This window comes from Gadus morhua, chromosome 9 (assembly GCF_902167405.1).
Source record: "Gadus morhua chromosome 9, gadMor3.0, whole genome shotgun sequence".
Taxonomy (NCBI): Eukaryota; Metazoa; Chordata; class Actinopteri; order Gadiformes; family Gadidae; genus Gadus; species Gadus morhua.
In genome coordinates, this window is record NC_044056.1 from 10250207 (window position 1) to 10270469 (window position 20263).

Sequence of the window (20263 nt, forward strand, 5' to 3'; positions counted from 1 at the left end):
GTTTATTGATGCGGCAAACCAAGGTTCAAATATCCTCCAAAGCACTTCAAGCCCTCAAAGAATGAAACTCAAAACACAGATAAGGTAAAAGAAGAAACTTCTAAATTAAAGTGGAGCGACCCAGGGACAAGTCTGGTTTGGGTTAAAGATTATGGATGGTTAACTTTGTGTAACGTGTTTGGAAAAGCAAGTTTAGGTTTTAGGCAAGCGACTTCAGGTATTAGGCAAGCGAGTACAGGCAAGCGAGTTTAGGTTTTATGCAAGCGAGTTCAGGTATTAGGCAAGCGAGTTTAGGCAAGCGAGTTTATGCAAGCGAGTTCAGGTATTAGGCAAGCGAGTTTAGGCAAGCGAGTTTAGGCAAGCGAGTTTAGGCAAGCGAGTTTAGGCAAGCGAGTTTAGGCAAGCGAGTTTAGGCAAGCGAGTTTAGGCAAGCGAGTTTAGGCAAGCGAGTTTAGGCAAGCGAGTTTAGGCAAGCGAGTTTAGGCAAGCGAGTTTAGGCAAGCGAGTTCAGGTATTAGGCAAGCGAGTTTAGGCAAGCAAGTTCAGGTATTAGGCAAGCGACGCGAGTTTAGCCAGGCAAGTTCAGGTTTTATGCAAGCGAGTTTAGGTGTTATGCAAGTGAGTTAAGACAAGCGAGTTTAGGCAAGCAAGTTTAGGTAAGAGAGTCAAGTTACTTTAGGCCTCACTTTATTTGCGGTTAAATTGCGGCATTAGGTTTAGAAAGAAGGTTAAGATCCAGGCTCAGGTTTGCTTCCAGCCTCGTCCCTCTAGTCGCTCCCTATAAAGAGGGTTCCCAGCTACCGTGTTAAAATACAACAGCTGGGATTACAGATATGGAGTACAGAAATAAATGACAAAGATTGATTCAAACATTCTTCCCCCAAAATGTGGTGCAACATAAAATGGAGAAAATAATTACTTTCTCTCCATTGAAACCCAGTCATATCTTACGATCTCACAAGGTCCCGCCGCAAGGGGCGGACTTACGAGCTCTATAGAGTGTGCACTGTGTTGATGTTGGGTGTGGATTAATGTGCTGGTGTAGCCATCCAGGGATCCTCAGGGTTTATGGGAGTAGGACACACTGGTGTAGCCATCCAGGGATCCTCAGGGTTTATGGGAGTAGGCCACACTGGTGTAGTTCAGTACTGTGAAGTAAATTGATGCAAAAAGTAGAATCAGTGTCAAGGGCAATCAAATGTCTATAAATGCAGGAACAGCCCCATCTGGTCTCAATCAGCATTTGATTTCATAGACATAAATTAGCGAAAAAACAAGCGTTTTACAACAAGAGCGCAACAAGAGCACACTAGTCAGTGGAGATGTTCACAGAAAAGACTTGTCTTCAGACCTTTATAAAGATCAGGAGGGATTATATAATTGCCGTTTGACGGGTTAGGTCTGTTCAAGGAGGAAGTAAATATTTACCAGCGTTGGGTCTCTGCACCATGACACCCAGCTGCTGCACATCTGGTCTCCCTTTAAGTCGCCTGAAGGAGAGGTCAACTTAATTGAACCTAAGGGGAATGGGTCACAAGAAAAGGTAAATCAAAGCTAAAGGTAATCAAAGCTAAACATAGAAAGGATGAAAACAAGCATTGTCCAACATGGGGTTCGGCGATATTTTGATGTAAAAACATTTAGGTGTACGATCCAACCATCAAGAACAGGCTCTTCTTATCATGTTTCCAATGTACCCCGAGTTGCTACGCCCTCATCAGCCACCAGGTGGCAGACTTGATTTTGTCAGTAGAAGGAGCAAAATAGCCATCCAGCTTGATTACAGCAATAGTAGAGGAGCAGTCAAAAGAATGCGTTTGAGCACCTTCAGCCATTGGCTCTTGTTCAAGGACATCCCGCTGATTGGCTGAAGTCAGATCTTATTCTCTAGAAAGTTTGTTACAGAAGAAGCCCCTAGTATCAAAGCAACATACCCGCCAAACAAAACTAACCTTGTTGAATAAATGAAAATGTCTTCAAGATGGTCAATCCAGCATCTTACAGGTTCCACATGGAGTCTCTAGTCGGCTGCGCTGCGGGCCTTAGGTCCGTCCTCTGCTCCGGGACGAGGTCTTGAGTATAAAGAACCAGTCAGTCATCAAGCTGCTTGGTCTCTTCAAAGAGGTGGAGGTTTGACCGCCTGCACCATGAGGACGCTGTGGATACGGTATGGGACCATTTATCAGCGGATCTGAACTGCAGAACTTTAATCACATCAGCTGTAGATTTATGTACCTTCTCCGGAAAGATGAGTGGTCGTCAGCCCCCGAGCAGTGATCTTCATCCCAAGTGACTCCTTCAATCCTGCTGGAGCAAACACTCAGTTACCATTTGGAGATGACCCAGGTACCCTAGTGTACTACCCTAGTGTACTCACTACTAAGTGATACAACCCGGTTCAGTGTTTCCCCCAGACAATGGGAGGGTTGCGAAGACAATGTGAGGGTTGTGAACTGAAACCCAGAGGGTTTCAGTTCGCAATAATACATACAACCGCCTTTTCAATTGCATTCAAAATGCTTTATGGCACGACTATTGTTTTGAACAGTATACAGTATTACCGACAAATTATTTATCTATATTATTTGTACTTTAGGAAAGTATGTTTTCTTTCCCTACGAGTTTTGCACTTTGTTATTGCATAATTATTTTTTATATATAATTTTTCTACATTTGTAGTCAAGGCGGGGCCCTACTGTTGTTAAGACGGCCTTAACCATACAGCGCTGGGGGAAACACCGCAGTTAGAGTTAAACATTAGTGTTTAGTCCCCAAATGGCGATACCACCAGTTCATGGCTGCGCTCTTTGATTTTCTCGTTGATCAGATTGACCTGGAGAAAGAGCTTACCTTCCATGGATGAGGAGCTGGTTGGTCTAATCACGAGCCGCCTTCGGACCTCCACCGCCGGATCCCCCAGCCGTCCTCCACCGCCGGGACCGTCTCCTCCAGGACCTCCACCGGGCCAACCGCCTGGACCTCCGCAACGTCGCCTCATTTCTTCTGAAATGAGACACACGTTCTATTTGCACCCCGGACATTCCTCCCCGTTCATGATGCACTGGAGAAGAGCTTAGCTTTACTGGATGAGGAGCCGCCTCCTCCGGGCCCTCCAGGACGCCGCCGCTGGGCCCTCCAGGCTGACCGCCGCCAGGTGGACGCCACCGCCGGGACCTCCAGGTTGGTCCCAACCACCGCCTCCAGGCCCTCCAGGTTGGTCCCAACCACCGCCTCCAGGCCCTTCAGGTTGGTCTCCACCACCGCCTCCAGGCCCTCCAGGTTGGTCCCAACCGCCGCCTCCAGGCCCACCGACTCCAGGACGGCCTCCACCTCCAGGCCCGCCGTTGCCTCCAGGATCTCGGCCGTATCCAGGCCTTCCAGGTTGGCCGCTTCCAGGCCCTTCTGAAATGTGAGACACAAGTTCCAGTTGCACACTGGAACATTTCTCCCCTTTCATCATGGATGCACTGAAGATGAGTTTAACTTTACTGGCTGAGGAGCCGCCACCTGGCCCTCCATGCCGCCCCTTCCAGGTTGGACGCCTCCAGGACCTCCAGGCTGGCCTCTGCCTCCAGGACCTCCGCCTCAGTCCTTCTGAAAGGCGAAGGACACGTTCCATTTGCACACTGCACATTTCTCCCCGTACATGATACTAACTAACCTTGTTGAATAAATGGTGGACGCCACCGCCGGGACCTCCAGGTTGGTCCCAACCACCGCCTCCAGGCCCTCCAGGTTGGTCCCCACCACCGCCTCCAGGCCCTCCAGGTTGGTCCCCACCACCGCCTCCAGGCCCACCGACTCCAGGACCACCAGGTTGGCCTCCACCTCCAGGCCCGCCGTTGCCTCCAGGATCTCGGCCGTCTCCAGGCCTTCCAGGTTGGCCGCCTCCAGGCCCTTCTGAAATGTGAGACACAAGTTTGAGTTGCACACTGGAACATTTCTCCCCTTTCATCATGGATGCACTGAAGATGAGTTTAACTTTACTGGCTGAGGAGCCGCCACCTGGCCCTCCATGCCGCCCCTTCCAGGTTGGACGCCTCCAGGACCTCCAGGCTGGCCTCTGCCTCCAGGACCTCCGCCTCAGTCCTTCTGAAAGGCGAAGGACACGTTCCATTTGCACACTGCACATTTCTCCCCGTACATGATACTAACTAACCTTGTTGAATAAATGGTGGACGCCACCGCCGGGACCTCCAGGTTGGTCCCAACCACCGCCTCCAGGCCCTCCAGGTTGGTCCCCACCACCGCCTCCAGGCCCTCCAGGTTGGTCCCCACCACCGCCTCCAGGCCCACCGACTCCAGGACCTCCAGGTTGGCCTCCACCTCCAGGCCCGCCGTTGCCTCCAGGATCTCGGCCGTCTCCAGGCCTTCCAGGTTGGCCGTCTCCAGGCCCTTCTGAAATGTGAGACACAAGTTCCAGTTGCACACTGGAACATTTCTCCCCTTTCATCATGGATGCACTGAAGATGAGTTTAACTTTACTGGATGAGGAGCCGCCACCTGGCCCTCCATGCCGCCCCTTCCAGGTTGGACGCCTCCAGGACCTCCAGGCTGGCCTCTGCCTCCAGGACCTCCGCCTCAGTCCTTCTGAAAGGCGAATGATGCGTTCCATTTGCACACTGCACATTTCTCCCCGTACATGATGCAGATAATCAACGCCTCCTCTGCTTTAGCTCCCACAGATCTCACTGATGCCATACTGTGCAGTCTTGAGTGAGGTATTATTTAACCCAACAGCCAGCCACACACACACCTAGCCTACATCCTGGAGCTGGTCCTAGTGGCTGAGAAAGCATCTGACATTTTTCAGAACACCTCAGAGTTGCTGTGGCTGCATGTCAAAGTTTTAATTCTGAACAATTCACCTAGCCTAGAAAAAATGTGCAGCTGTGCAGTTCCGTGTCTCACCGTTCTGCATCCGTTGGGCTGCACGACTCCCGGCCTTCCCTCCACCTGCAGCAGGCGCCTCCAGACGACCGCCATGGACCTCACGGCGAGCACCTCCAGACGACCGCCACGGACCTCCAGACGAGCACCTCCAGACGACCGCCTCCATCACCTCTACTGAAACAAGACAAAATCTATTTAAAACACTGGAGATTTTTTTCTCCTCGCTCACTCAGATGTCAATAGCTTATCGTCTCCATTCTGTGCGTTCTTGAGAGGTATCATTTCCTATAAACTCCCAAACCCAGCCACACATCACATCTTCATAAGGACACTAGTCCTAGTGGCTGAGAACGCTTGGCCAACAAGCCAAGCACAACCAATGACTGAATTGCAGTTTTATTCTGAACCGTTTGACCACGCCAAGGAGGAGTTTATAGGATGTGCAGTACCACGGCTCACCCGTCTGTGTCTGTAGGACTGAACGGCTCCTGGCCACCATCCACCTGCAGCTCCCAGCTCCAGACCCGCTCTGTTGAAGCCTCTGGGAGTACAATCCGCTCCTGAACAAAAACAACTGTTCATAAATCATTTGGTACTCTGCAATCCTTGGAAATATTATGAAGCATGAGCTCGAATAGAAAATGTTCAAATCCTGTATAATGATTAATTGTTGTACAAATGTGTATGTTCTATTGATTACTATTTTTACTTCTATAAAACATTTAATGAATAGTGGGAAACTACACAAGAAAAGTAAATGAATGCTTACCCAAGTCTTACCCAAAAAGTCAATAAATGGTGACCACATTTTATCATTATTATTATTAACTATTTAGTGCTTCACTAAATTCCTATAGCAAGTGGAAACGTTACTCTCCTTCATTGGTGATGTTCATGTTCCTCGATATCTTCCAATGGACTCGTTGTGAAATCCTTCTGGATCCTCTGCGTTGTTCAATTTCCAAGGGGCGTGTCTAAAGGGCGCGATCTAAAATGGGTCGATGCTATGCTATTGGTCGGTCTATTTCGTACCGGGCAGAAAACGTAACGGAGGGGCGCCTGACCGCATCTTTGAAGAGCAAATTATATACGAGGTCCATTTAGTTCCGAAGCTATTGGTGAAATACGCAAACCGAATATTGAAATGTTAATTTTGGCATTTAATTTGCATCTACATTTTGCCAGTGAAGGAGTTTAGGTATGCCAATCAGAGGTCTAACAGGCAGTAAACATGTTCATTAAAATACAAATGCAAAGTCCACAGAACATACGCGAATAAAAACCACATTGCACCACCAGCGGTCAACAGCAGCAGCAGCAAGTGTATTGAAAGTAGTAAAGAGAAGAATAGAATTGGGAGAGTGGTGTGCAAGTCAGACACCGCATCTAACCAAGGACCACCTTGCAGATCACAAGCAGCAAACCTTCTACCAGACCAACCAAACACACAACAGGCCCCCAGTCAGTAGGGTCAGTCAGACAGGTTTCCACAGAAGGGCTCAGTGGGGTTATGGGTTGAGCAAAAACAGACCCCTTTCTTCCTTCGACAAGTTTCCATCCTGGATTCTTCGGACATGTGGAGTCTGACTTTTTTCAAGTTATCCGTGGATTCCTGAGGGCAGTGAAGTATCTGCAGAAGGTGACGTCCAGGTCCAGCGGTCTGCCGCATTGACCACGAGATCTTTAACCGAGTGGGACCGCCTCGGTTTGTAGTAGGCCTAGAACAGTTTGTGTTCAACAGCGTGGAGGTCCTCGTTTCCAACAGAGTTGCTGCAGTTCTTCCATGCTGCTTCCACAGTGAGCAGAGGACACTTCCCAGTGTGGTGGTCGGTGCTGTAGCGGTCCGCAGCGTTAGTTAGTCAGTCGATCCCATAGATAAACCAAACCACTCAACACAAACTACCACTTCCATCAGCAAAACCACATTAACCTCCAGCGGTAAAACATGTACAATAGAGGGGCGAGAACAGAGGACAGGAGGAGATGGGGAGAGTGTAACATGTGCAGCGCTCATGAAGGAAGTACCCCGCGTTACTCACTGCGTGGGTCCCGGTGGCGGGGGGTCCACGTCGGTGGCCACGATGTCCGGATTGTTCAGCCCACGCAATCCAACGCAAAAAAAAAACGATTAACAACCGTCACGGTGGGGGCGCTTTATGAGGAGAGGCGGGGGAGACGCAGCTGAAATCAATTAAGAACTAGTGACCTCCAGAAGAACGTGATTGGTTGTGCGAGAAGCTCATAGAGAGACGGCAAAGGCCTGCGTATTAGAGCATAAGTTCAGGCACTGACTGATATGACCATATCAACCGGTGTGCTGACTTGTACATAAGGAACCATTAGATTTTACTGTATAGATTTAGAGAAAATGTCATTTGAAAAACGTACACATGCCTATTCTCGCCTTTGCAAATTTGCATTATGCCAGCACTTTGAAGTGGGCTATAGACCGAACTTCACATAAGTTCAGGCACTGACTGATATGAACATACTAACTGTTGTACCCACTACTTGTACACAAGGAACCGTGTGATTTTACTGTATAGATTTGGAGAAAATGTCATTTGAAAAACGTACACATGCATATTCTCGCCTTTGCAAATTTGCATTATGTCAGCAATTTGAAGAGGGCTATAGTCACATAAGTTCAGGCACTGACTGATATGAACATACTAACTGTTGTACTGACTACTTGACCACAAGGAACAATTTGATTTTACTGTATAGATTTTGAGAAAATGTCATTTGAAAAACGTACACATGCATATTCTGCTGGCCAATGGAGTCGAAGGTCCGCACTGGCGGCCAACTTGCCACAGTCAGCTGCTCACCCATAACAACACTGTGTTGACTTGGTAGTGGTACATGTACTTTTTAAATAACCTTAACCACCTTGCTACATTTTCAAACGGTTTGTTTTGTTATAAACGTCAGAGATGTAGTTACGGCACTGCATACATGATACTGATGAATAATTAGATTCTAAAAAAATTGAAATGTTGTAAAATAGGTACAATATTATAACCACGTTAATAAGGTTTGTAAGAAACCAAACCGTTGGGAAAACGGTTGAAAATGTAGCAAGTTATGGTTATTTATAAAGTACATACAGTAGGCTACCACTACCAACACAATGTTATGGGTGAGCAGCTGACTGGCAAGATGTCCGCAAGTGCGGACATTCTAGACGCCGCCGTAAGACAGCTACGTTCTATATATCTACACACGTAGGTGAAGGGTTTTATTTTGAAAACGTTGCGAGATACCACCCAAAGGCTGTTTAGAGTAAAGGCGCACGAAGATTTTGTGTGACGGCTGGTTCAACCGCGGATGAACGAATGGCGGCTCACTTGACCGCAGTGCACAACTGGTATATTATAACACAGGACCGGGTGGTTGTTTTGTTAGGGCGGGCTGGATGAACAGATGCCCGTACAATACAACAATTGGGTCCACTGTTATAATAAACAACGCGACTCCCCCTGTTAACCAGCGCTGTCTGTATTCTAGCGCCATCTTGCGGTCGTCTGGCGCACCGACCCGGAGACGGTAGAGGGGGCTGCAAGGAAAACATGGAGGCCTTCAGGGTCTGACAACGCCTGCTGGTGAGACATTACATAGATTATATCCCATCCAGTGTCTATTACCAGCTGAAACACCTTCACATGGGCAAATATAGGACATTTCAGTCGTTTCCCTCCTGCCAGAAAATGATCTGAAACCGAACCTTGGTACTGAAACGTTTTATATGCCTTAAAATGAGTTGATAACATTCATGAGTATCACATTACATCAATTATATCCCATCCAGTGTCTATTACCAGCTGAAACACCTTCACATGGGCAAATATAAGACATTTCAGTCTTTTCCCTCCTGCCAGAAAATGATCTGAAACCGAACCTTGGTACTGAAATGTTTTATATGCCTTAAAATGAGTTGATAACATTCATGAGTATCACATTACATAGATTATATCCGATCCAGTGTCTATTACCAGCTGAAACACCTTCACATGGGCAAATATAAGACATTTCAGTCGTTTCCCTCCTGCCAAAAAATGATCTGAAGCCGAATCTTGGTACTGAAATGTTTTATATGCCTTAAAATGAGTTGAGAACATTCATGAATATCAAATTACATAGATTACATCCCATCCAGTGTCTATTACCAGCTGAAACACCTTCACATGGGCAAATATAAGACATTTCAGTCGTTTCCCTCCTGCCAGAAAATGATTTCAAGCCGAATCTTGGTACTGAAATGTTTTATATGCCTTAAAATTAGTTGATAACATTCATGAGTATCACATTCACATTACATAGATTATATCCCATCAAGTGTCTATTACCAGCTGAAACACCTTCACATGGGCAAATATAAGACATTTCAGTCGTTTCCCTCCTGCCAGAAAATGATCTGAAACCGAACCTTGGTACTGAAATGTTTTATATGCCTTAAAATGAGTTGCTAACATTCATGAGTATCACATTACATAGATTATATCCCATCCAGTGTCTATTACCAGCTGAAACACCTTCACATGGGCAAACATAAGACATTTCAGTCGTTTCCCTCCTGCCAGAAAATGATCTCAAGCCGAATCTTGGTACTGAAATGTTTTATATGCCTTAAAATTAGTTGACAACATTCATGAGTATCCCATTACATAGATTATATCCCATCCAGTGTCTATTACCAGCTGAAAAACCTTCACGTTGGCAAATATAAGACATTTCAGTCGTTTCTCTCCTGCCAGAAAATGATCTGAAACCGAACCTTGGTACTGAAATGTTTTATATGCCTTAAAATTAGTTGATAACATTCATGAGTATCACATTACATAGATTATATCCCATCCAGTGTCTCTTTCCAGCTGAAACACCTTCACATGGGCAAATATAAGACATTTCAGTCGTTTCCCTCCTGCCAGAAAATGATCTCAAGCCGAATCTTGGTACTGAAATGTTTTATATGCCTTAAAATGAGTTGATAACATTCATGAGTATCACATTACATAGATTATATCCCATCCAGTGTCTATTACCAGCTGAAACACCTTCACATGTGCAAATATAAGACATTTCAGTCGTTTCCCTCCTGCCAGAAAATGATCTGAAACCGAACCTTGGTACTGAAATGTTTTATATGCCTTAAAATGAGTTGATGACATTCATGTGTATCACATTACATATATTATATCCCATCCAGTGTCTACTACCAGCTGATACACCTTCACATGGGAAAATATAAGACATTTCAGTCGTTTCCCTCCTGCCAGAAAATGATCTCAAGCCGAATCTTGGTACTGAAATGTTTTATATGCCTTAAAATGAGTTGAGAACATTCATGAGTATCAAATTACATAGATTTTATCCCATCCAGTGTCTATTACCAGCTGAAACACCTTCACATGGGAAAATATAAGACATTTCAGTCGTTTCCCTCCTGCCAGAAAATGATCTGAAACCGAACCTTGGTACTGAAATGATTTATATGCCTTAAAATGAGTTGATAACATTCATGAGTATCACATACCCATCCATGCTGGAAGGCGGGTTAGTTAGGGTCATTGCGCCGGACGGTCGCTAGATGGCAGGAGAACATAGAGGTTATAGCAGTGCTGGTTATTATCGGGGACGCGTGGTTTATCTTAACAGTGGACCGGGTGTTTTTATTTAATGGGCGGGCAGTCTGCACAGGTTCAGAACCCGCCCTCCAGGCCGGTAGGATGCAACAAATTAAGCGCTTGTATAACCCTTGCCGACTCTGACATGTATCCTACTGTAGTCCCTCATTGCCTTATACGCCGCTGTAGTTTCAGCCCTTCACTTCATTGACATTTTTCCTCTGATTGGGATTGAATAGTCGCTATACTCACTTGTGTTTTTTCATTTCGGTTTTAACACCTGCACGGCAGTCGGCAGCAGCGGTGTTTTGCACTACAACAAAAAAACTCATTGCCTTTATTATTACTGAACCCATCGATACAATGGAGCAATGCAATGTGTCCTAAAAGTGAACCCCTTCCGCGTGCTGGTGCCGTCCACGGTGGTAGAGCAGAAGAGTTGAGCGTCGCTGCCGGGGAGAAGATGCTGAGGAGAGCGCACAGCCCACATCTCCAGGACAAGTAGAGAGGAGGCAGGTCTGGGTAAAGTTCCGATGCCTTCCCCGCCACAATAGAAGAGGATGAGGCGTGTGGTGGAGGAGCTGATGGTGCTGATCCTGGTGCTGGAGGTCCCTCGCATCTGATGACGGTATTGTCTCACTTTTGCTTCAGCTGCGAGTTTTGGTCTCCGAGGGGGCATGGATGGATGGATGGATTGAGGGATGGATGGTGGGATGGGGGTGTTTTCTGGACGACAGCGAGAGCCAAAGTGGGTGGAGACGATCATAGTATTAGGCGATCATAGTTTTCGGGAACCCGGAGGCGCAGTCTGACTACAGAACTACACCAGATATGACTGTTGTTGTGAGAACCCCGTTTGCTTAATTTGGGGGGTCGGAGTATGTTACACAGGCATAATCAATACTGCTCAGCCTCCCTCTACTGCCTGTGTCACAACTTAGGAGAAGCATTGGTAAGGACTTCGATTTTTGCTAATAACAGTATTTTGGTTGGATGACTTCAATTTGGGTTTACTGTATTCGTGTATCTGTTTTTTTCTCCGTTTTTCAGTTTTCTTCATTATCGGTTCTTGGGTATTGCATCTCTTATTGTGCTTATTGCTTGATTTAATCCAGCTATTCCATACTTTGCTGGAAATTGTCCTGTGTCTGAGCGTTTTAATTCCAGAGCGGACATAATGTTTTTGTTTAGGAGCAACATTTCAGTAGAATTACAGATTTGGGATTGCAGTCCATCAATAACAACTAAAGCAAATGCTATCGATATCTCAGCATGAGAAAAACTAAATCAATTTCTGCAATTATTGTGACAAAGCGTTTCTTCAGTGGGGAATCACTTGTTTATAGGCATTTTACCAGCAAGTCTCTTCCAATTGCCTTTTATTTTACATTCACAGTTCTAAATCCATGGTATGCGTCTGTTAATTGATCATCAGACCTTCTATTGTGTTATGCTATGTCTCTCTGTGTATTTTGCTAGTTCTGGCGGTTTAAACCTAGCATTACAAACTCACAAGTTTTGCTTTGCAGTAAAGCAATGCATCGGATTGGGAGCAAATGAGGTTAAATCAGGATATTTTCTTAAAGTTTCAGTGCCTGTATGCCCTGAAACAGGAGGACCGATTCCTTCAGTATGGAACGTCAATATCAAAAAAATCCTTTATTTAGCAGACTATCTCGTTCTCCATCCTCTTCTTTTATTCCTTTTGTTTTAATCGACCTGGGTCTGTGGCTCTAGGCGAGTTAAGGCCAGCCGCCCCCCTCTCTCTTGCTACATTGCTTGAAGCATTAAACAAGAACTCCTGGTTCTCCACCATCTCCCAGGGAGCCGGCTGGTTCTGTACCGGCCCCAGCTAGTCCACGCTGAACACGGTCCGGTTCAGCAACAGCAGCCCATGGTGCTCAGCTTCTCCTACTGGTTCTTGCCAGCGACCCAGACCCTGCACTCACAGTGAACTCAGAGAGTTCTTAGGGCTTAGGGCCTCTTGCTGAAGGTTGTCTTCAGGTAGGCTTGGGGTGTTGGGATTTGAACCCTGAGATTCTGGCCAGGGACCCAGACAGTGCATGCACAGTGAACTCAGAGATGAGTCGTTAAGGGAGCAGGTGTGGCTCAGGGCCTCTTGTTCAAGGGTGCCCCCTGGTAGGCTGGGGGGGTTGGGATTCGAACCCTGACCCTGAAACTTTCGGCAAGGAGTAAAACACCCCTAACCACTCGACGGCCCTATCCACACCGTAAGGCCGTTAATGATGTTTTGGAGTCTAAAACCAAAATCCGGGCTGCTGTTGTTTTCCATCCCTTGCTTTGAATCAAAATGGAATCACTGGAAGCGGGAGCCAGCACCTCGTTCTCTCTCAGCTATGGATCTCAACCAGGGGAAGAGTCTTTTATCATTGCTCCCAAGGTGTTTTATTTCCCCAATAAAAACACAGTCAATGTTGCTGCTCTTTCATACATATTGCAATCTCACTTGCAGAAAGTGTGCATGCCCATCTCCGTTTGCAGACTGTTATCGTACCGCCCCCTGTTTGTATGGAGGTGGACGTTTTGAAAAGGTCTTACTTCAAACGCACAACTGATCAGCACTGGCCTTTTTTAGCAGCAAATACCCTAGGCTATTACCAGCAAATATGTTAGCAAACTGAATCAAATTGAATTAATTATAATACTGAAGCAATAATGAAATGATTACTTTTCTTTGAGTAAGATGCAATACCGACACGACAGGATTAAATGCATTCCTTTAGAAAGAAAATGTATATGTTTCAGGTGCTTTGCTCAGGCCTGACAAACGTAAACGTACTGAAGGAGCAGTGATGCAATCTCCACGCTGTCAGACTTTTCCTTCGCTTTCATTTCTCCACCTCAAGGTCGTGTTAGAAATGTAATCGTGTCGTGAGCGTTTGAGACGCACATAATTAAGATGTGCAGTATGATCTTGTTGTTTCTACTGCAGATACCACCTCTTCATTAAAGTATAGATTTGTTATTTTTCACCACATATGTCATTTCATTCTGCTTCCTGGCTCGAAGCATGCATAGCACAAACTCACTGGTGCAAGCTCGGGCTGTTTGAAACCTTACTGATTTTCTTACAAACTTCTGGGAAAGTTGATTAATAAATGATTGGGGAAATGAAAGGAGTTTAAACGGGTGGAATTATTCTGATATTGTTTGCAGTGTATTGATACAGGATCAACATATCAACTGTAAATAGAAAAAATAGTCTGGATTCCTCATGACTCATGAGTCATCGATGTGGTTCACCTTTCAGCTTCAGAGAACGGGGTCCACATAATGGGCCCTATCTTGCATCCGGCGCAATTGACTTAATCACTGGCGCATGTGTCGTTGCTAGTTTGCAACTGGCGCAGAGCGTTCTTTTCCCTCCTGCGCCACGCGTCTGTAAATTAGGGAATGATCTTTTGCAGTTTCAGAAACCACTTGAGCCACATACAAGGAAATACCTGGTTTAAAGTCAGTGGCGCGTTATTCAGATGCTATTTTAAGGGCGCATGCATAATGTTGCTTGTGCACCTCGCGCATACACTTTGCTTCTCTCATCTACCTAGCCACACATTCTTTTTAAATTATTTGGGAAAGAACAGCTGATACAGCAGTAAAAAATTATACTTTTAAATCATCTGCAAACACCTTACAGCAAACACATATTTTCTTGACACAGACATCGTGTACATGCCCATAACCTTTAGGATTGACGAGTATTTGATCTTGAGAAAACATTGTTTTACCGTGAGTGTTCAAAGAATGAATGAAGTGTGTGTATGTGCAAAATAATTAATGAATGCGGGCCGCGTGTGTGCGTCCATCTGTTTAAACACACGCAAACTAAACACGTAACGCATAATACAGTCCATGGCAATGTATATTAACGGGGGGACACATGCATAATAGGAACACAAGTCGATAACGATAATGCATACAATACTGATAAGAAACAATGTTTATGATGTATTGCGTACATCATTAAATAGAACCACAGTTACGGCATATCATATATGTGTGAAGTTTTCTTTGCCGAAATTTATTTGAGGACTCAGTATTTCTGAAGTTGTGGAAGAAAACCTTATTCCATGTGTGAATTAGGCCATATATATTTGGCCATAAACTGAGCCATTTGAAGTTTGAAATTCATGTGCATCTGTCTCATCGGAGACTGCAGACGCGCTGTCAAAATATCAACTCGTCAGATTCAAATGCGCTCATGGCTGTTAAAGGGGATGGGAGCTGGCACTCTCATTGGTTTATTGCATGTTACGCCCAAACCACACCTATGGGTAATTAGGCTACTTCAGACCAACCCTTTTTAGATTTGCGCCGGGCGAAAGAGTAATTTTTGCGCCTGTACAATAGCGAAATTGCCATAGAACCGCCCAGAAAGATACTTGCGCTTGGCGCTTCTCACTTGCGTTTCAGACCGTTAAAATAGGGCCCAATGGGTCTAAAGAGTGGAGCAGATTGGCCCAACCGTTGGCCATCTGAAACGTTTTGGGAGACGAGAGTTCGGGAACAAATCTGTTGGGTGTGATCAGCTGTGTTGGAAGCTTTTGGAACCGCAGAGACGCTGTCTTGTCCAATTCAACATGCAAAGTCTGAGAGCGTTGGCGTCTGAGGATTTGAGCAATGGGATACTCTGATTGGTTGTGTGCTGCTAGCATACAACCAGCGAATCAGCGCAGTGTGTGGGAGGGGCAGACTAGCGCCACAAGACTAGCGCCAGCCGATGTTAAGGAGACTTAATGCTTCTTGCGCGGGCGCAGAACATACACACTACTGTGTAGTTGGCAGTAGTCAGACGAGAGGCAACGGAATGGTCGGATGAAGGCAGTTGACCGTTGGTTTGAGTCTGGGCAGTGTGTAGGCCCCTTTATGATTTCTGAACTCCCTTGGCTTCATTTTGATGCTTGGCAGGTGATTCCTGAGGTCACTCACACTGCGTTGTGGACCAAACCAAATCTGTATTCTGTGTCCCGGTGACATGGGGCCATAATTATTCATGGTTAGTCATCAATAAACTCGGAGCTGACTGAAGAAGACGAGCCTCTTACCTCAAGCACTCTTTACACATCCTTCTTAGACATCGTTTCCAATTGGTTAAGAAAGTGTGAGGTGTACTCGTGTCTCTAAAAGCCTGAAGTATGATGCCACGTTTGGACTATTTTTTAAAAGGGCAAGGAGCCAAGCAAGGTTGTTTGTGATACTGAAGAAGAATGTGCATTGTTCTCTCCTCACCTGTCTCTCGCCCATACAATCCCTGGACCCTTCCTTACCTTGTTTCACCTTTCTCCACTGCTCCCCTCCCTACCACCCTCCGCACCTCTTCCTTGCTTTTCCTGCTCTGACTATTTTGCCTCTCTTGCCTCTCTCCCTCTCTTCCTCTCTCTCTGTCTCTGTCTCTCTCTCCCTCTCTTCCTTTCTCTATGTCTCTCACTCTCTTGCATCTCTCTCTCTCTCTCTCTCTCTCTCTCTCTCTCTCTCTCTCTCTCTCTCTCTCTCTCTCTCTCTCTCTCTCACTCACTCACTCACTCACTCACTCACTCACTCACTCACTCACTCACTCACTCACTCTCTCACACACACACTCTCTCTCACTCTCTCTCTCTCTCTCTCTCTCTCTCTCTCTCTCTCTCTCTCTCTCTCTCTCTCTCTCTCTCTCTCTCTCTCTCCCTCTATATGTTATGCATTCGGTACCTAATGAGCTCAGAGGAGGTCTGGCTTCCAAAGGCAAAGTGACACTGTGCTCTCTTGCCACTGAGCTCAAATCCCCACCCACTCCCATATCCCTTGTTTTGAATTACCATAGGGGGGCAGAGCCGCTGAGAATGTCACTGTGGGCCGTTCCCACTGTGTATAGGTTGAACGGGTCCTACTTTCCCCGCAATGTCTTCAGACAGATGGGTTCCAAACAGAGGGATTTACGAACGCATCCGTGACAGTCCAAAAACACCCCATGCTCCTTTTATTTGGATAAACCCACACACTCTCATACACACACTCCTTACACCCGTTCCCCAGTCTGAATATCGTTCTAACCGAGCCTGGGGGAAGAGCACCATACCGTAGAAGGGTCCTCATCGTGTGTCAACACTAAAAGCTGTTTCTGCCCTCTTTTTTACTCTCTGCGTTTCTAGGTCGCTGTTCCACTTTGCTGCTGTGAGGCCGAGCGCGTCTCCACCGTCCCTCGCAGGAAGTGAGCGCCGGACGGACAGGAGCAGGACGGACGGACGCACGGACACACCGTCCCTCCCCGCCATGGGCGCCGAGACGGGCCTGCGGCGGTCATGGGCGCTGCTCGCCTTCCTGGGGGTGGCGGTGGCTTCCCGGTGGGGCGCGGCGGCGGCTGAGGTCTACACCAACACCTGGGCTGTCCGTGTCATCGGGGGGGCCGGCGAGGCCGACCGCATCGCCAGGAAACACGGCTTCGTCAACCACGGAAACGTAGGTCCACCGCCTGTTGTGTTGGGTTGCTTTGGTTTTGAGCGCGTGTGGCTATTGGGTGGTGGTGGGACAAAATATAGATACGGTGATAGATCGTCGCCCTTCTTTGTGCGATACGAGAATTGATACACTGGCGGCAAATATGGATACTTCTACCGATTTCCCTGCACCCAGCGCCGCAACTTTATTGCTCTTGAAGGTTTTGTCACTGTATGGTGATGGTATCGGTATGGTGTCGTGTGTCGTATCGTATGGTTAGGATCCCCGTGATTCCCACCTAAACTGTTGAGATTGTTCTAGTTTGTTTGTGTGTTTCTTTTTTTGGTTCTACTACTCGTTTCTGTTCTGGTCCTGGACTTGCTACAGTGACATCTGGATAACCCTTCTGGGATGCATGAAGGACTGCCTTATCTTATCTCCAAGGGATACGCTGAGATATCTGTAAATTGCCTTTTCGGCGTTCTTACCCCGATGGAAACGAGTGGTTGGAACCCGAATCTCATCTGGATTTCGGTCAAACAAGCAAACGGCAATGTACAGATATCTCAGCTTATCAATTGAAGTGTTGGTCGTACGCTCAAGTATTTAACATTTTACGTGTACTTGTTTGTCTTTGAAGTGTGCGTTTTTTACTATAAAACTAGTATTGCCTCTCGAAAAATGTTGGCAATGCAGTACATGTCAATGCAGATGTTTAAGGTTTATGACTACACTACACTGTGGGAATCGGCAGTAAATCGGTGGGCGGGGAGCCAAGGCAGTAGGGAGCGCTCTATTCAAAACTGCCGTACACAGAGATGCTTGGGCCATAGGTCAGCAAACATTTACTTTACATTTAGCACATTTAGCAGACTTTTATCCAAAGCAACTCACAATAAGTACATTTGGACACCTCCTCTCTATAGTGTATGTAATTATAACTTTCAAAGAATGCTATAACAATAGTTCAGGACAACTCCTCTCCATAGTGTAGATAACCACAACTCTACAGTAGAACTAAAGCCATAGTTCAGGACATCTCCTGTCCATAGTGTATGGACTCTACAGTATGAGAATCAAGGCCATAGTTCAGGAAACTCTCCATAGTTAAAAAACGGGTCAAATGCAATATATACGAAAGGTTCTTTGTACAAAATGTAATCGCTCTTCTCCATTTCTCTTGAGAGACTTTTTGATTTGTCTGTGTGGCCAAGACCACATTTCGGGCGCTGGCTGGACAATAAAGTAATGTCGGGTTTCATCCAGTTGTATTCTGTTGATGGGTATGATACATGTCAAGTTGATAGTTTACTGAAGTGACAACAACACAGCGACTTGGGAACAGTGTGTTTGTGATGTAAGGATTTAAGGATACACACAGTGAGTCATGGAAGGAGTCTTTGTGCTTCCAGTACAAAAGCATCTGAACTACTGCAGTGTGCAGGAGTCTCCTGGACAATGGTATTGAAGAGAGATGATTGGTGATTGTATTGTTACAATACTGCTACTTTGAGAATATCCTTATTTTTTTGCCGTTGTTTTGATTTTGATTACCAAATTAAAGTTTCTTCAATTTAAGTTTATTTAATTTGGGCATCAGAATTGCTCTATAAATGGGTTCCTTCCTTCATAATTAGATTGATTTAATGAAGGACAGGATCAGATCACAGACAAGATATAACTGGGCAATCAAAAATTTCTGTAGGATTGCTCTCACTGAATAAGAATTTGTAATTATTGGAAAAATATTTTAAAATCAAATTATTTTATTGGCAAAACAACAACTTATTTTCTTTCACAGATCTAGAATCTCATTTGAGAGATTGACTTTCCTTTAACCCCAGCAGCCGATTACAACAAAGAAAATAAAAAAAAACAATTGATCTGGTGTGCTTTGTTTCCTTCTTTGAACAAAGGAACTTAATGAATTCACTGATGGAGTGACATAGCCCTGGTCCTTTCTCTTTCCTTATCAAGCCTGTCCCTTTGTCTCAGTGTTCTTTGTAACTTTCTCCAGAGTCTGGACATTAAGAAAGACACATTAATTGTCTTAAAGCATTCTGGGCCCAAAGCGGTCATCGTAGTCATTGTCACTGAAAAAATCCCCAAGGAGGGGATGCTTCCTTCAATGTACTTGAATTCTAATAATGGCCTTGACATCTAGATGACCTTAATGGCATAACAATTATAGCATCCATGAATACCAATGACTCAGTTTACAATTCTAATGATAAAACAAAGCACTCAGTTTGACAAGCTGAATGCTTTACTATGCAAACATAGGGCGGGAAAAGTCCCAGCTACAGCTATCCTTGGACGAATTGTTTGTTGACCCAGTGTTGTTAAAACGCAATGTGTGCCTGTTATGTGCACGCAAACGTGTTACACCAACATACATAATGATGCTTGTTTTAAAATATTTAAAGCCATTTTCTTTTGATTTAGTCTCACAAAGTAATGCATGCGAGACACACAAAGTTCAGAGATCGAAAGCATATTCTTTCAAGGCTAACTGTATTATATTTACATATTTACATTATTTTCTCCTTTGGGGAAGCCAAGCAATTCTCGGTTCAAGCACACAATCAATACTCGTATAAAGTCTGAATGGAAATGACTGTTGTTTCTCCCACTAATGTGAAAGTCAATCGAGGCTCCTCTTTGCATGAGCAACCGACTTTATCTGGAACGACCCGTGTCATTACTGCTTTCATGATTCTTGGAACAGAAATGCTTCATAGTCAACCTCGCTGTCAGCACCACAAGATAAGATGAGATCAACTTTATTAAATCCTGGACTGGAAATGTGGCGCACCCGCAATAGCACAGGACAATAATAAGAATTAATAATAATACATAATAAAATAAGAAATAGGACGAAATAAATACACGCTTGGGACCTTTCCTCGGTAAACTGTTAATTAGCTGCGGTTCAGCGGTGGAGTGTTTTCTCAACCGTAAACATCTGTTGTACAGTAGATGAATTTGCGTATCTTCAAAATACCACATTTATTTACCAGGAAAAACAATATGCTGACTGCTGAATTGCTGAGATAGAAGGCGGCATTAAGCCGGCGATAATGCGGAGTGAACAGCGAAGGCTGCGGCCTGCTGCTAAATGCACGAAGCGTCTGCATCTCGAGCATCAGCATGCCTCCGAGGCGGAGCTTTTCCATAATGTTGACCCCAGGTCCCGTAACCCCCCGGCCTTCCCCCTGCCTGGGCTCCTCGGAGTGGCGGCTTTATCTGCATGTTAAACCCACTGCCTCCTCCAGAACCACACAGCCTTCTGGAAGAATCCTGATGAT

General features: G+C 45.5%; 2 protein-coding genes across 11 annotated transcripts in view; one reads left to right on the forward strand and one right to left on the reverse strand.

Moving 5' to 3' along the window:
- Positions 1-2002: 2002 nt before the first annotated feature.
- On the reverse strand, positions 2003-7116 carry LOC115551280 (myosin heavy chain IB). Of its 10 annotated transcripts, XM_030366929.1 has the most exons (10): positions 6933-7116; positions 5674-6726; positions 5353-5453; positions 4912-5067; positions 4186-4590; positions 3292-3297; positions 3084-3098; positions 2851-3003; positions 2236-2307; positions 2015-2156 (listed from the first exon to the last, which is right to left on the reverse strand). In XM_030366929.1, exons 3-10 carry the CDS (start codon positions 5390-5392, stop codon positions 2092-2094), a joined length of 912 nt encoding a protein of 303 aa, XP_030222789.1. In that variant the 5' UTR covers positions 5393-5453; positions 5674-6726; positions 6933-7116; the 3' UTR covers positions 2015-2091. The 10 variants fall into 10 exon arrangements, with proteins under 10 accessions (XP_030222785.1, XP_030222791.1, XP_030222789.1 ...); XM_030366928.1 differs by lacking the exons at positions 5674-6726; positions 6933-7116 and having other exon boundaries at positions 4186-4398; positions 4486-4590; positions 5353-5654; XM_030366934.1 differs by lacking the exons at positions 3292-3297; positions 5674-6726; positions 6933-7116 and adding exons at positions 3339-3344; positions 3676-3900 and having other exon boundaries at positions 3084-3126; positions 3988-4590; positions 5353-5652.
- Positions 7117-10583: 3467 nt separating this feature from the next.
- furinb (furin (paired basic amino acid cleaving enzyme) b) overlaps positions 10584-20263 on the forward strand; it is a gene marked incomplete in the record, with an annotated part of 78023 nt that continues 68343 nt past the window's right edge. The window contains 2 exon segments of the mRNA XM_030366918.1: positions 10584-11148; positions 16670-16976. Of these exon segments, the coding sequence (XP_030222778.1) occupies positions 16791-16976 (186 nt within the window).